At 36.0% G+C, this 12,264-nt stretch overlaps 1 protein-coding gene across 2 annotated transcripts in view; it reads right to left on the bottom strand.

The window, feature by feature from the left end:
* Window positions 1–98: 98 nt before the first annotated feature.
* LOC123555013 (uncharacterized) overlaps window positions 99–12,264 on the bottom strand; it is an 88,256-nt gene continuing 76,090 nt past the window's right edge. The window contains exons 1-3 of one of the 2 annotated variants that reach the window (XR_008371594.1): window positions 11,268–12,120; window positions 9,790–9,952; window positions 99–4,298 (exon numbers count right to left, since the gene is read on the bottom strand). Coding sequence is in view for 1 of the 2 variants with exons in the window: in XM_053547499.1 (XP_053403474.1) it covers window positions 4,287–4,298 (12 nt within the window). In the remaining variant the exon portion in view is untranslated. Of the gene's footprint in view, window positions 4,299–9,789; window positions 9,953–11,267; window positions 12,121–12,264 lie in introns of those variants that run through there. The other variant, XM_053547499.1, reaches the window with a different exon arrangement.

A 12,264-nucleotide genomic window follows, 5' to 3' on the forward strand; every position in this document is an offset into this window, starting at 1 on the left:
TATATGCCAAGTGAGGCCAAGGAGACCACCCCCATCACATCTCTTTGGCAACTTTCTGTAAGTGGTTTTGTTTCACAGATAATTACTTGACAACACTGTTTACTTCCGTTTTATTCCTCCATAACGGTTAAATGCCATATTATACAATATCAAATATTGTTATTACCATTACATAAAAAGTATGTTGTTTTTAACTTAATAACTAAAAGTTGTTTTCACAACACAAGCATAATTTTTTTTATCCTCTTTCATTATTATCATTTTAAGAAAACTAGATATATACATACAGTGCAACTGACCAATTGTAAACTGAAATTAAAAACATAATTAAAACAAATGTTCTTGCTCTTCTTTCTTAAATCAACAATTTTCTCAAAACATGCAATACAGAGAATAAATTATACGCAGAAGAAAACAACAGACAAAAACACAATTATGTCATTTACAATATCTTTCATTTTCACTCTACAGCAATAATGTAACTAAGAAAATAATAACAGTCAACCCTGTTCTAAAGACCACCTCCAGATACAGACCGCTGATATAAACCTGAACATAAAGCTCACCATGCTTTCTTCTCATTTGACTTTAGTGTAAATTTACCCATGTTGAGTAACCATCTATCAACAAAAAGCCATATTTTGCATAAACTTTTCAAACAGCACTTTTTACAGTCAGGTTTAACTAGCTGATATAATATGAGGTAAAATCAAAATCTGAGGGTGCTTCCCTTTCAATGCTATTAAGGTAGCGGACCCATAATGACCCTTCAAAGTTGGCAATTTCTTTCCCAATACCACACCCTGCTTCCATTATTCTTTGGCCATTACTGTTTACAACGCCTTTCAGTTCTAGTCAGGAATGCTGATTTGCAAAGGGAGGACATAATTGCCAATTATGGGTATACGACCTTACAACAGACAATATATTCATATTTAACAATCATTTTTAATTAAAGATAATTAAAGTATTGCACAATTCTGGTCATTTTTAAGGTAACATACATATAATATATGCTTCACAAAATTTTGTTTCCTAAAAAGATTAAAATAACCAAACATTTCCCACAAAGGGGCTATTTAGTTTCAAAATACATAGAGTATTTTAATTATGTGACGTCTGCACTAAAAGTGACTCGGGGAAGTTTTGAGCGAGAATGACCCCTTCCTGGCACTTTCATGTAATTCAGACCAACATTATAACCAAACACATCAAATATAGACCAATACATTATCACCAGGCATTTCCATATACTACATAAACGATCACATACTAGTATAATCATAGTCCAATATAAACAATTACATATAACATTACATTTCCATATATGTTACACAGACCATTATGTATAATATACTCATTTTCTAGAAAAATAGAACAAAAACTTTCTTTGTTTTCAAAACAAAAGGCAAATAATTCAAATCCCTATTCAATAATATTGAAATAAAATAAGTTGTACCTCTATCAAACATGTGGTGGTAATTAAAAATCTAATGTGCTTTGAACTTTAATGTTTAGTAGCATATCACAAAACCAAAGAAATATCTGGTAAACAAACAATTATACCATAAATCTTCCTGTCCAATATATGTTTAACTGTACTGTCCCATAGGACTGGATACTTATATATTCTAAAAAAGTTGTTTTTCTCTAAAACAAGAGCTGTCCGTAAGGCGCTCCACTATTCGGCAATTTGACAGTAACATGCATTTATGTCTCAATAAGAGATCTCTACTTTAAAAGGAAGATACACCAAGATATGATGATGATGGAAAAGTTATATTTTGAGTTTCAAGTCATTTTCTTATATAGTACCAAAGTTATGTCCTGAAAACGACGTTTGTCAAAAAATTTAAGGATAAAAGGGGCAAAATTTGGTCGAAAATACAAATTAGTTATGGGGATTGTTACCACACATGCAAATGATGATAAGAATACTTTTAAGTTTCAAGTCATTATCTTATACAATGTACTGTACTAAAGTTATATTCAGAAAACAAAGATTGCCAAAACACTTCAAGTATGAAAGGGGCATAATTCTGTTCAAAAATACAATTAGAGTTATGGGGATTGTATGATGATTATAAAGAAATAGTTTTAATTTCAAGTCATTATCTTTTAAAGTACTAAAGATATGTCTATAAACAAAGCTTTCGAAAAAAATTAACATGAAAATAATCCAACACCTTGGTGACCTTGACCTTGGGTATAATGGGCCCAGCTCCTGCACATATTTTGTTTGTATGCTGGGCAATGTTTATGTGAACTTACAATCAGATATAAGCAATAGTGACACAGAAAACAAAGGTTGCCGAAAAACTTTTTTTTTATTTTTATTTTTTATTTAATGTCTCATCGACACATGATAGGTCATATGGCGACTTTCCAGCTTTAATGGTGGAGGAAGACCCCAGGTGCCCCTCCGTGCATTATTTCATCACGAGCGGGCACCTGGGTAGAACCACCGACCTTTCGTAAGCCAGCTGGATGGCTTCCTCACATGAAGAATTTAACGCCCCGAGTGAGGCTCAATACCCAAAGCGATGAGGGGCAAGTGATTTGAAGTCAGCGACCTTAACCACTCGGCCACGGAGGCCCCATCGAAAAACTTTAACCTTAAAAATAACTTAAGTATAACATCTTTGTCCTTGACCTTGACCTTTAAGATCATAATTAAGAATTTTTACCTGCTTTTCTGTTTCACACAATCTAAAGCAATAAATCTGATAAAAACTACTGTTCAAATAATGGTCCGACGGCAATTTAATTGGTAAAATCTACTATCCACATAATGGTCTGACGGCACTATGGGATTAACAGGCTATCTTATTCAGGAGCTTTTTCTTCAACAACACTTCTGAATGTATGTTCATACTGAATATGAAAGAAAGCCACAACTTCTTCTCCGGCTTTGAACCTTTTGTCGCATCGATCGCATTTGAACAAGAGCTCATAGAACATGAAATGCCCCTCTTGATGCATTCAGTATTTGCATATGCAACAGAAATGATTTGGTTACAGTACAAAAAAGTTCTACTGCTCTGGGTCAAAGTGACCTTGACCTTTGACCTTAAAATCAACAGAGGTCATATGCTGGTCATGATCAACCTCCCTATTAAGTTTTGTGATCTTAGGCCCAAGTGTTCTCGAGATATCATCTGGAAATGGTTTAACTGTTCCAGGTCAATCTGACCTTGACCTTTATCCTACTGACCGAAAAATCAACAGTAAGGGTCATCTGCTGGTTATGATCATCCTCCCTATCAACTTTCATGATCCTTGGCCCAAGCCTTCATGGAAACATTTAACTGTTCCAGGTCAATGTGACATTGCCCTTTGACCTACTGACATCAAAATCAATAAGGGTCATGATAAACCTCCCTGTCAACTTTCATGATCCTAGGCTCCAAGCATTTTTGAGTTATCAACCAGAAACTGTTTTACTGTTCTGAGTCACTGTGACCTTGACCTTTGACCTACTGACCTCAAAATCAATAGGGGTCATTTGGTTGTTATGACCAATCTCCCTATCAACATTCATGATACCAGGCCCAAATGTTCTTGAATTATCATCTGGAATGCTCCAGATCACTGTGACCTTGACCTTTGACCTAATGACCTCACAATCGATAGGGGTCATTTGCTGGACATGGCCAACTTCCCGATCAATTTTCATGATCCTAGGCCCAAGTTTAGTTATCATCTGGAAACCAGCTAACTGTTCCACGTCACTGTGACCTTGACCTTTGACTTACAGATCTCAAAAATCAGTAATGGTCTTCTGCTGATGACCAACCTCCCTACCAACTTCCATGACCCTAGGCCCAAGCATTCTTGAATTATTATCCGGAAAAAGATTGGTCTACATACCAACCAACAGACTGACAGACATCTGCAAAACAATATACCCCTCCTTCTTCGAAGAGGGTATAAAAATGATGTATAAAGATTTTGTTCTAAAGAAATATGGGATAAATATAAATGCTTTTCTATATCACTTTGACAATAACATGCTGTTTTACAAATATTGCCCTCAATTTTTTTTCTATGTTTGGCTATATGATGCATTTCCGTATTTTCTGCACTCGCAAACTCCTCACTTCAAACTTCACAAAAATATATCCAGATTGCTCTTTTAGAAGATGATCTTTCAAACTACAGTCAATGAAAATGGCATCTCACATACTTTGCTATGAAAATATAGTTCCATATGTTGTGCACAGATTGCGACGACGAAATTCCCCTCAATATGCATTTTATGGTGGTCAATAAACACTCTGGTATCATCAAATGAGGTCCTGCAACACAAGTTAAAGAGCAGGGTTAAGTTAAAGCATCATCACTACATATGTTTTTATTTAAACAAGAGCTGTAAGAGGATAGCAACGCTAAACTTTTCAACAGGCTTGTCAATTAAATGAATACAAAAGTCGAAAAAGGGGCATAATTTTGTAAAAGTGCATAGTTATAGAACCTGTACAATGCATGTAAGCTGACGACAGTGGCAAAATATCTGAAGTTTTAATCCATTCCCATTAGTGGGTACTGAGAGACCAGCTTATATAAACAAGAGGGCCAAGATGTTGCTCACCTGAGAAACACACCATAACAGAGTAAACATGTTTGACCTTGTGATTTCATGAAAAAAATATTCTGACCAATTCTCATTAAGACTGAACCAAAAATGTGGTCTCTTAAGTGTAAACAAGTGATTTCTTCAATTTGACCTAGTGACCTAGTTTTGGAGCCAAGATGATCTGCATTCTAACTTGACCTAGATTTGACCAAGGGAATTATTCTGACCAAATTTCATGAAACTCAATTGAAAAATACAGTGTCTATGGCATACAAAACATTTTTCTTTGACTTCATGCTCAGGTTAGCTAAACATTTTGTAAGTCGAAAAGGGGGCATAATTTTGTAAAATGGCAAAATACACTATCATGATACCTGGGCAGTGTATGTCAGTTTATTACAGTGAATAAGTACGTGAAGTTTCAATCCATTTCCACAAGTGATTACTGAGATACCAGCTTACACACAACAACAGCACCACCTGTGAGTGCCATCGCTAGTCTGCAAGTGCTGGACATTATGTAAAAAAGAGTAATAGGTCAGAATTTCCAAATACAAAAAGGGCCATAATACTAACAAAACATGGGTTAGAGTTACAGTTCTTGGCATACAAAGTCATCTAATGATGATTAACATGTGTAAAAAGTTTCAAAGGTGTAGCTCTAAAAAATTTGAGAAAAGAAACTAAAATTTTCTAAGAACAAAAAGGGCCACAATTTTGAGAAAATATATCAGAGTTATGTTAGGTTTCTTTTCCTACACAGTCATCTAATGATGACAAACAAGTGTGCAAAGTTTCAAAGCTGTAGCTCTCACAGATTTTGAGAAAAGATGGACCTAAACAAAAAGAAAAATTTTGACTGATGCTAATGCTGACACTGATGGTAAAATGACGACAATACCTCACAGATGTTTTTAAACAAGAGCTGTCAAAGGAGACAGCGCGCTCGACTATTTTGATGCTGGATAGTGAAACTGGGCACCTTTGATGAAGCTGGAGCTGTCAGTGGAGTGTTTGTTGACTCCAATGTGGATGAAGCTATTAGATAATAGCTTGGGTCTGTGTTAAAAGTGTTAAGTAATAAGAGAGATAAAGATCAGGTGTATCAAAACATCAAATAAGTATAATTCTAAGCAAAAAGGGGGCATAACTGATTGGTGCAAGAGTGATGCACCTAGGGTGATGTGATAAGATTGATGATGTAGAATAACTACTTTAAGTTTGAATCAAATCCATTTTGTAAAAACTGAGATATAGTGAAAATGCATCAAAATTAACCTTAAATCTTAAGTACAAGAGGGTCATTATGACCCTGGATCGCTCACCTGAGTAATATGAACTACATATATCAAATGTCAAACTGATGCTAAAATATTAAGTAGGTCAGTAGTCACATTCATGGTCACTGAAAGTCAGTTTTAAGATCAGTGTGTAAAACTGTATATCACCCAATTTTCAAGGCTGTATCTTAAACAAGAGGGCCATGAAGGCCATGTATCGCTCACCTGACCTATTGACCTGAAGATTATCAAGATAGTTTCATTAAGATATGGTCATAAATGTAGCCTCTAAAGTGTTAAATAGCTTTTTCTTTGATTTGAACTGGTGACCTAGTTTTTGACCCCACATGACCCAGACTCAAACTTGACCTAAAGATTAACATTCTGACCATGTTTCATGAAGAAACAGTCATAAATGTGGCTTTTACAGTGTTAACAAGACTTTCCTTTGATTGGACCTGGTGGCCTAGTTTTTGACCCCAGAAGACCCAATATCCAATTTGTCCAAGATTTTATTGAGGGTAACATTCTGACCAAGTTTCATTAAGATTGGGCTAAAATTGTGACCTCTAGAGTGTTAACAAGCTTTTCCTTTGATTTGACCTGGTGACCTAGTTTTTGACCCAGATGACCCAATATCAAACTCGTCCAAGATTTTATTGAGGGTAACATTCTAGCCAAGTTTCATAAGGATTGGGCCAAAATTGTGACCTCCAGAGTGTTAACAAGCTTTTCCTTTGATTTGACCTAGTTTTCGACCCCAGATGACCCAATATCGAATTCATCCAAGATTTTATTGAGGGCAACATTCTGGCCAAGTTTCATTAAGATTGGGCCAAAATTGTGACCTCTAGAGTGTTAACAAGCTTTTCCTTTGATTTGACCTGGTGACCTAGTTTTTGACCCCAGATGACCCAATATCAAACTCGTCCAAGATTTTATTGAGAGTAACATTCTGACCAAGTTTCATTAAGATTGGGGCAAAATTGTGATCTCTAGAGTGTTAACAGTTAAAATGTTGACGACGCCGATGACGCCGGATGGACGACGCCGGACGCCAGACACAGGGCAGTCACAAAAGCTCACCAGTTGAGCACTTTGTGCTCAGGTGAGCTAAAAACAAGAAAGAATGTCGGGACAGGGACTCTTTTTTTCCCCCGGGGCATAATTCAAACAATCTTGTTTGAAATCAACTAGGCAGTGATACATACCAAATATCAAAGGCCTTCAGCCTAGATTTTTTTCCCTTTATAAGTCTATGTAAAACGTGTGACACCCTGGGTGGGGCCTCTTCAACTAAGGGGCATAATTTGAATAATCTTGGTATAGAGGACCACTAGGCAATGCAACATACCAAATATCAAAAGCCTAGGCCTTCCAATTTCATGTAATAAATATAAATATAATGAAAAACTATGGACATCCAAGGAAGGGCCTCTTTTCACGCAGGGTAATAATTTGAACAACCTTGGTACAGGACCATAAGGCAATGCTACATACAAAACATCAAAGACCTAGGTTTCAGACAAGATGATTTTTAAAGTTTTTTTCCTATACAAGTCTATTTAAACTGTGTGACCCTGGCTTGGGTTGGGCAATATTTGACCCTAGGGGAAAAAATTGGACAAATTTGGTAAAGGACCAATAGATGATGCTACATACCAAAGCCCTAGGCCCTGCGGTTTTGCATGAGTACATTTTTGAAGTTTTTCCATATTTAACCCAAGGTGGATAATTTGTACAATCTCGGTGGAGGACCACTAGGTGATGTTACATAATGTTACATAAAATATATCAAAGCCCTAAGCCCTGTGGTTTTGAACAAGCAGATTTTCTAAGTGTTTCCTATATAAGTATATGTAAACCATATGATCCCCCAGGGTGGGGCCATATTTGACCCTAGGAGGATAATATGAACTAACTTAGAGAACTATTACATGATGCCACATATCAACTATCAGAGCCCTAGCTACTGTGGTTTTGGACAAGAAGATTTTTAAAGTTTTTCTTTTCAGTTGCCATGGCAACCAGAGTTCTGCATGGATTTCAATTCATTGGGAAATTTTGATAGGGGGCACCCAAGGATCATTTCTGTGAAGTTTAGTGTAAATTTTCTCAGTGGTTTTGAAGAAGAAAAGTTCTGAAATTTACAATATAGCCATATAGGAGATAAAAACCCGACCCCTGGTGGCCATGTTTTTTACTGAAACAGACTGGCTTAGGCAATTTTTGTAGAAAGTCACCTAAGTGTTCATTTCTACAATTTTTTTTTGAAATCCGGCTAACAGTTTCTGACAAGATTTTCTAAGTTCTTGAGTTCTGCATGGGATTAAATTCTTTGGACAATTTTGAAAGGGGTCACCCAAGGATCATTCCTGGGAAGTTTGGTGTAAATCTGCAAAGTGGTTCTGAGGAAGAAGACTTTTTTACAAACTGTTGACACACGACGGAAGACGGACGTCAAGTGGTCACAAAAACTCACTTTGTCACTACCTTAAAGATAAGCTAAAAGGGGGGAATAATTCATTATAAAGTGGTGCCAGAGTTATGAACCTTGTGTCATATGATGTGGGTGAAAAAGGTGGAACTTCCTATTTAAAGTTTGAATCAAATCTATTCAGTAATAACCGAGATAGAATGAAAATGCATCAACACTTTAAACTTGAAATACAAAGTAAAAACTGGGGATAATTCATGAAATACTGGTGTTAGAGTTATAGCCCTTGTGTCATATGATGTGAGTGATAATGTTGAACAACTATTTTAAGTTTAAATCAAGTCCATATACATGTAGTAATATCTGAGATAAAGTGAAAGTGCACTAAAACTTTAACCTGAAATTCTAAGTAAAATAGGAAATAATTCATAAAATTTTGGTGCCAGAGTTATGACTCTTGTGCCATATGATGTGGGTGATGATGAATAACTATTTTAAGTTTGAAGTAAATCCATCAAGTAATAACAAAGTTAAAGAGCATCAAAACTTTAACCAAAGTCCAGGAGACGCGTAAGGACGCCAACGCCGGGTCAAGTAGGATAGCTCTCCATACCGCTTATGGTATGTAACGCGAAAAATCCGATAAGCTAAAAACTTATAACGAAATCAAGAAGCTAGCACAAAAGATCACTAAACACACAGGTGAGTCCAATAATGGGTTCTTTGTCTAATTAAGCTAAAAGATGTCTGCTACATTCTTCAATAACATCATGGTAATTTTGAATTTATGATGCAAGTATGTCACAAGATGGTATTATGGAGGTCATACACTGCTCACCTTAACACAAGCACTATGTCCTTGAGTAAGTAAGCCATTTATACATAGACAAGCCAGCAAATTGCCAGTGTAGCACTAGTCAAGAAATAATATATCTCATTTAGTGATTTGTCGCTGAATAAAATCATTGTGATAAGCATCTGAACGATAAACAATGATTTTATTCAAGAGCAAATCAGTAAATGAGATATATCGTTTCAACTCTAACACATTACCAAGGACTTTAAAAGTACATCCTTGAAGGCATTCATTAAATATTTTCCCGTTTTCAATTGTTTTTTGTTCCAGCGCACTGCTATGCCGTTTGACGCTATGACGTAGTAATTGTGACTTCAGAACAGTGAACTGTTGTATAATAATTCTTTGTTTTCAGCCTTCTTTGTTTAATAGGAAAATGAATCGGATCAGAATGTAAATTTTAGTATGATGTAAGGAGATTTTTTAGAAATCTGCAAATTTACTGGTTGAACCAGTGTAAATCATCATAATCAGGCTGCACATCCATGCAGTCTGATCAAGATATACACAGTGTTTGTAATTCAGTCAATATCTGTTTGGTAGGCACCCCTTTAAACAGTTAATAGTACTGTTCAAATTAAAAGATGGACAAGTCCATTCTAGAAATTTAGTAGGGTAGGGTTAATCCCCAGTGCTGTACCTGATTTTGTGATGTTGATCAACAGCTTGTGTTGCCAGAACCATAACTTGTCCCTGTAAAGTCTGTACCATATTACTTATACCTTGGACTGGATTCACAACCTGCAAACCCTGTACCACATTACTGCCTATCTGTACCGACCTGGTCTGTATTGAATAGTTTCCTGTTGTGAAGACAGTAACTGAAAGTTTCAGAAGTTTAAAAAAAAGACAGAATGTTCGAGGTCAATTTCTTAGCCCTTAAAATTACTAAATATTGGTTATGCAAGCTAGAAATTTGGAATAGTTTGGTTTCTTCAAACAATTAATTTTATATATACATGTATGTTATACCTGTGATCACTAAGAACGACCACTCTTGCCTCAGTAAAGAATCTAACAAATACTTGTATCAATAATTCATCAACCTATTTCTCTGCAATGCAAGGGAGATCGTCACTGAGAAAGAGAATGTTAAACAAGAGGGCCAAGATGGCCCTAGGTCGCTCACCTGAGAAACACACCATAATAGCGTAAAAATGTTTGACCTAGTGATTTCATGGAAACAAAATATTCTTGCAAATTTTCATAAGGACTGAACCAAAAATGTGGTCTCTTGAGTTTATACAAGTATTTTCTTTGATATGACCTAGTGACCTAGTTTTTGACCAAAGATGACCTATATTCAAATATGGCCTCGCTTTCATCAAGGCAATCTTTCTGACCAAAATTCATGAAGATCAATTGACAAATACAGCCTTTATCACATACACAAGGTTTGTCTTTAATTTGACCTAGTGACCTTCTTTTTGACCCACTATGACCCATATTCAAACTCAACCTATATTTTATAAAAGCAATCATAATCTGACTTAATTTCATGAAGATCAATTGAAAAATACAGCCTCTTTCGCATATACAAGGTATTCTTTGATTTGACCTAGTGACCTACTTTTAACCCAAGATCACCCATATTCAAACTTGACCTATATTTCATCAAGGCAATCATTCTGACTTAATTTCATGAAGATCAATTGAAAAATACAGCCTCTAGCGCATACACAAAGTTTTTCTTTGATTTGACCATTAAAGATTTACTGCTGCATCATTTAAATTTACTATTGCATCATTCAAGACATACAATTCAATGCACGATTCAAGCTTTAATACTGCATTATTTAAGATTAAACATATAGATTTTATTTTTAAACATATGATCTTTAGTTTATTTACAGGGAGAAATGCTAAATCATTCAAGATTTATCAGTATACTGTAATACACCATTGCAACATGCAAGATGTACAACTGCTTTACAGACATGTATGTTACTTGACTTGTTTACTGAACAACCAATGAAAACTTTGAGAAAAAAAATTAATGTTAACTCAATATTCTGCAGAGAAAGTAATCTGGTTTAGAACAGAATGCCATGATTATGAACAGTGTTAAAATACACCACAGAATGGATTAATTAAGTTGTAATCTAGTAGTATGCTTACCTGTTGCATTCAGCATATGCCCAGTTTGAAACACTATACTGCTTTGTTCTGGTTAAAGAGCAATTCCTGAAGATGCAATATCAATTCCTGCTTGTTCTGAATTATTTCCAGACTGCCCTGTATGTGATGGTATTTTCACTGCTTGCCCTACATTCACCATTTGTCCAGTCTGACTAAAACTGGCCCCTGTTTGTGAAGAACTTGGGAAATATATTAATTGCCGAGAAGCTAATAGAGCCTGCCGATTTACCATCAAAATCTGGGTTGATCCTTGAGAACTGATCACTATAACTTTTTGTTAAATCTGGTTCTGATCAAAATTCCAATGGCTGCCCAAACTGCTGAACCCCTGTTTGACAGAGCTGGAGTCCATGGATTATTTGTATAGACTGGAAAGCAAACTGAAACTAATTCGGGAGTAATCCAGGCACAATCATAATTCCAGGGAACTAAACCTGGCCTGGATGCACTTTTTATAACTGACTGGATAGCCATCCTTACATCCTACCCAGTGGCTGCATCGGTGGCTCAGGCAGTTGTTGTATCACCGCATTCTGAGTTGGATTTCATTGTACGGGAGCACCAGTCTGTGTGCCAGAGACTTTGATCTGGTTTAGATTGACCGAGTTCTTAAATTCTGAGGCTGATTGTTCATCTGTATTTACCTCCTGCTTTAGTTATACATTTTCAAACTGATTTAATTGCACTTTTCCTACTTGTTGCTCACATTTTGCATAAGAGACCGATGTTTGTTGCTGGTTACTTTGCAGATGTAGAAATTTGCCCCTGCCCACCTGAGGTGGTTGGGGTGTTTGTAAGTTGTAACTGTCCGATCTGCTGCATATGTTGAATCATTTGTGGGTGTTGCATCACTTGTGGCTGTTGTATCATTTGTGGTTGCATCATTTGTGTTTGTTGTACCACTTGTGGTTGTTTATCATTTGTTGTTGTACCACTTGTGTTTGTTGTATCACCTGTGTCTGTTGTATCTGTTGGG

Source organism: Mercenaria mercenaria, chromosome 7 (genome assembly GCF_021730395.1).
Source record: "Mercenaria mercenaria strain notata chromosome 7, MADL_Memer_1, whole genome shotgun sequence".
Taxonomy (NCBI): Eukaryota; Metazoa; Mollusca; class Bivalvia; order Venerida; family Veneridae; genus Mercenaria; species Mercenaria mercenaria.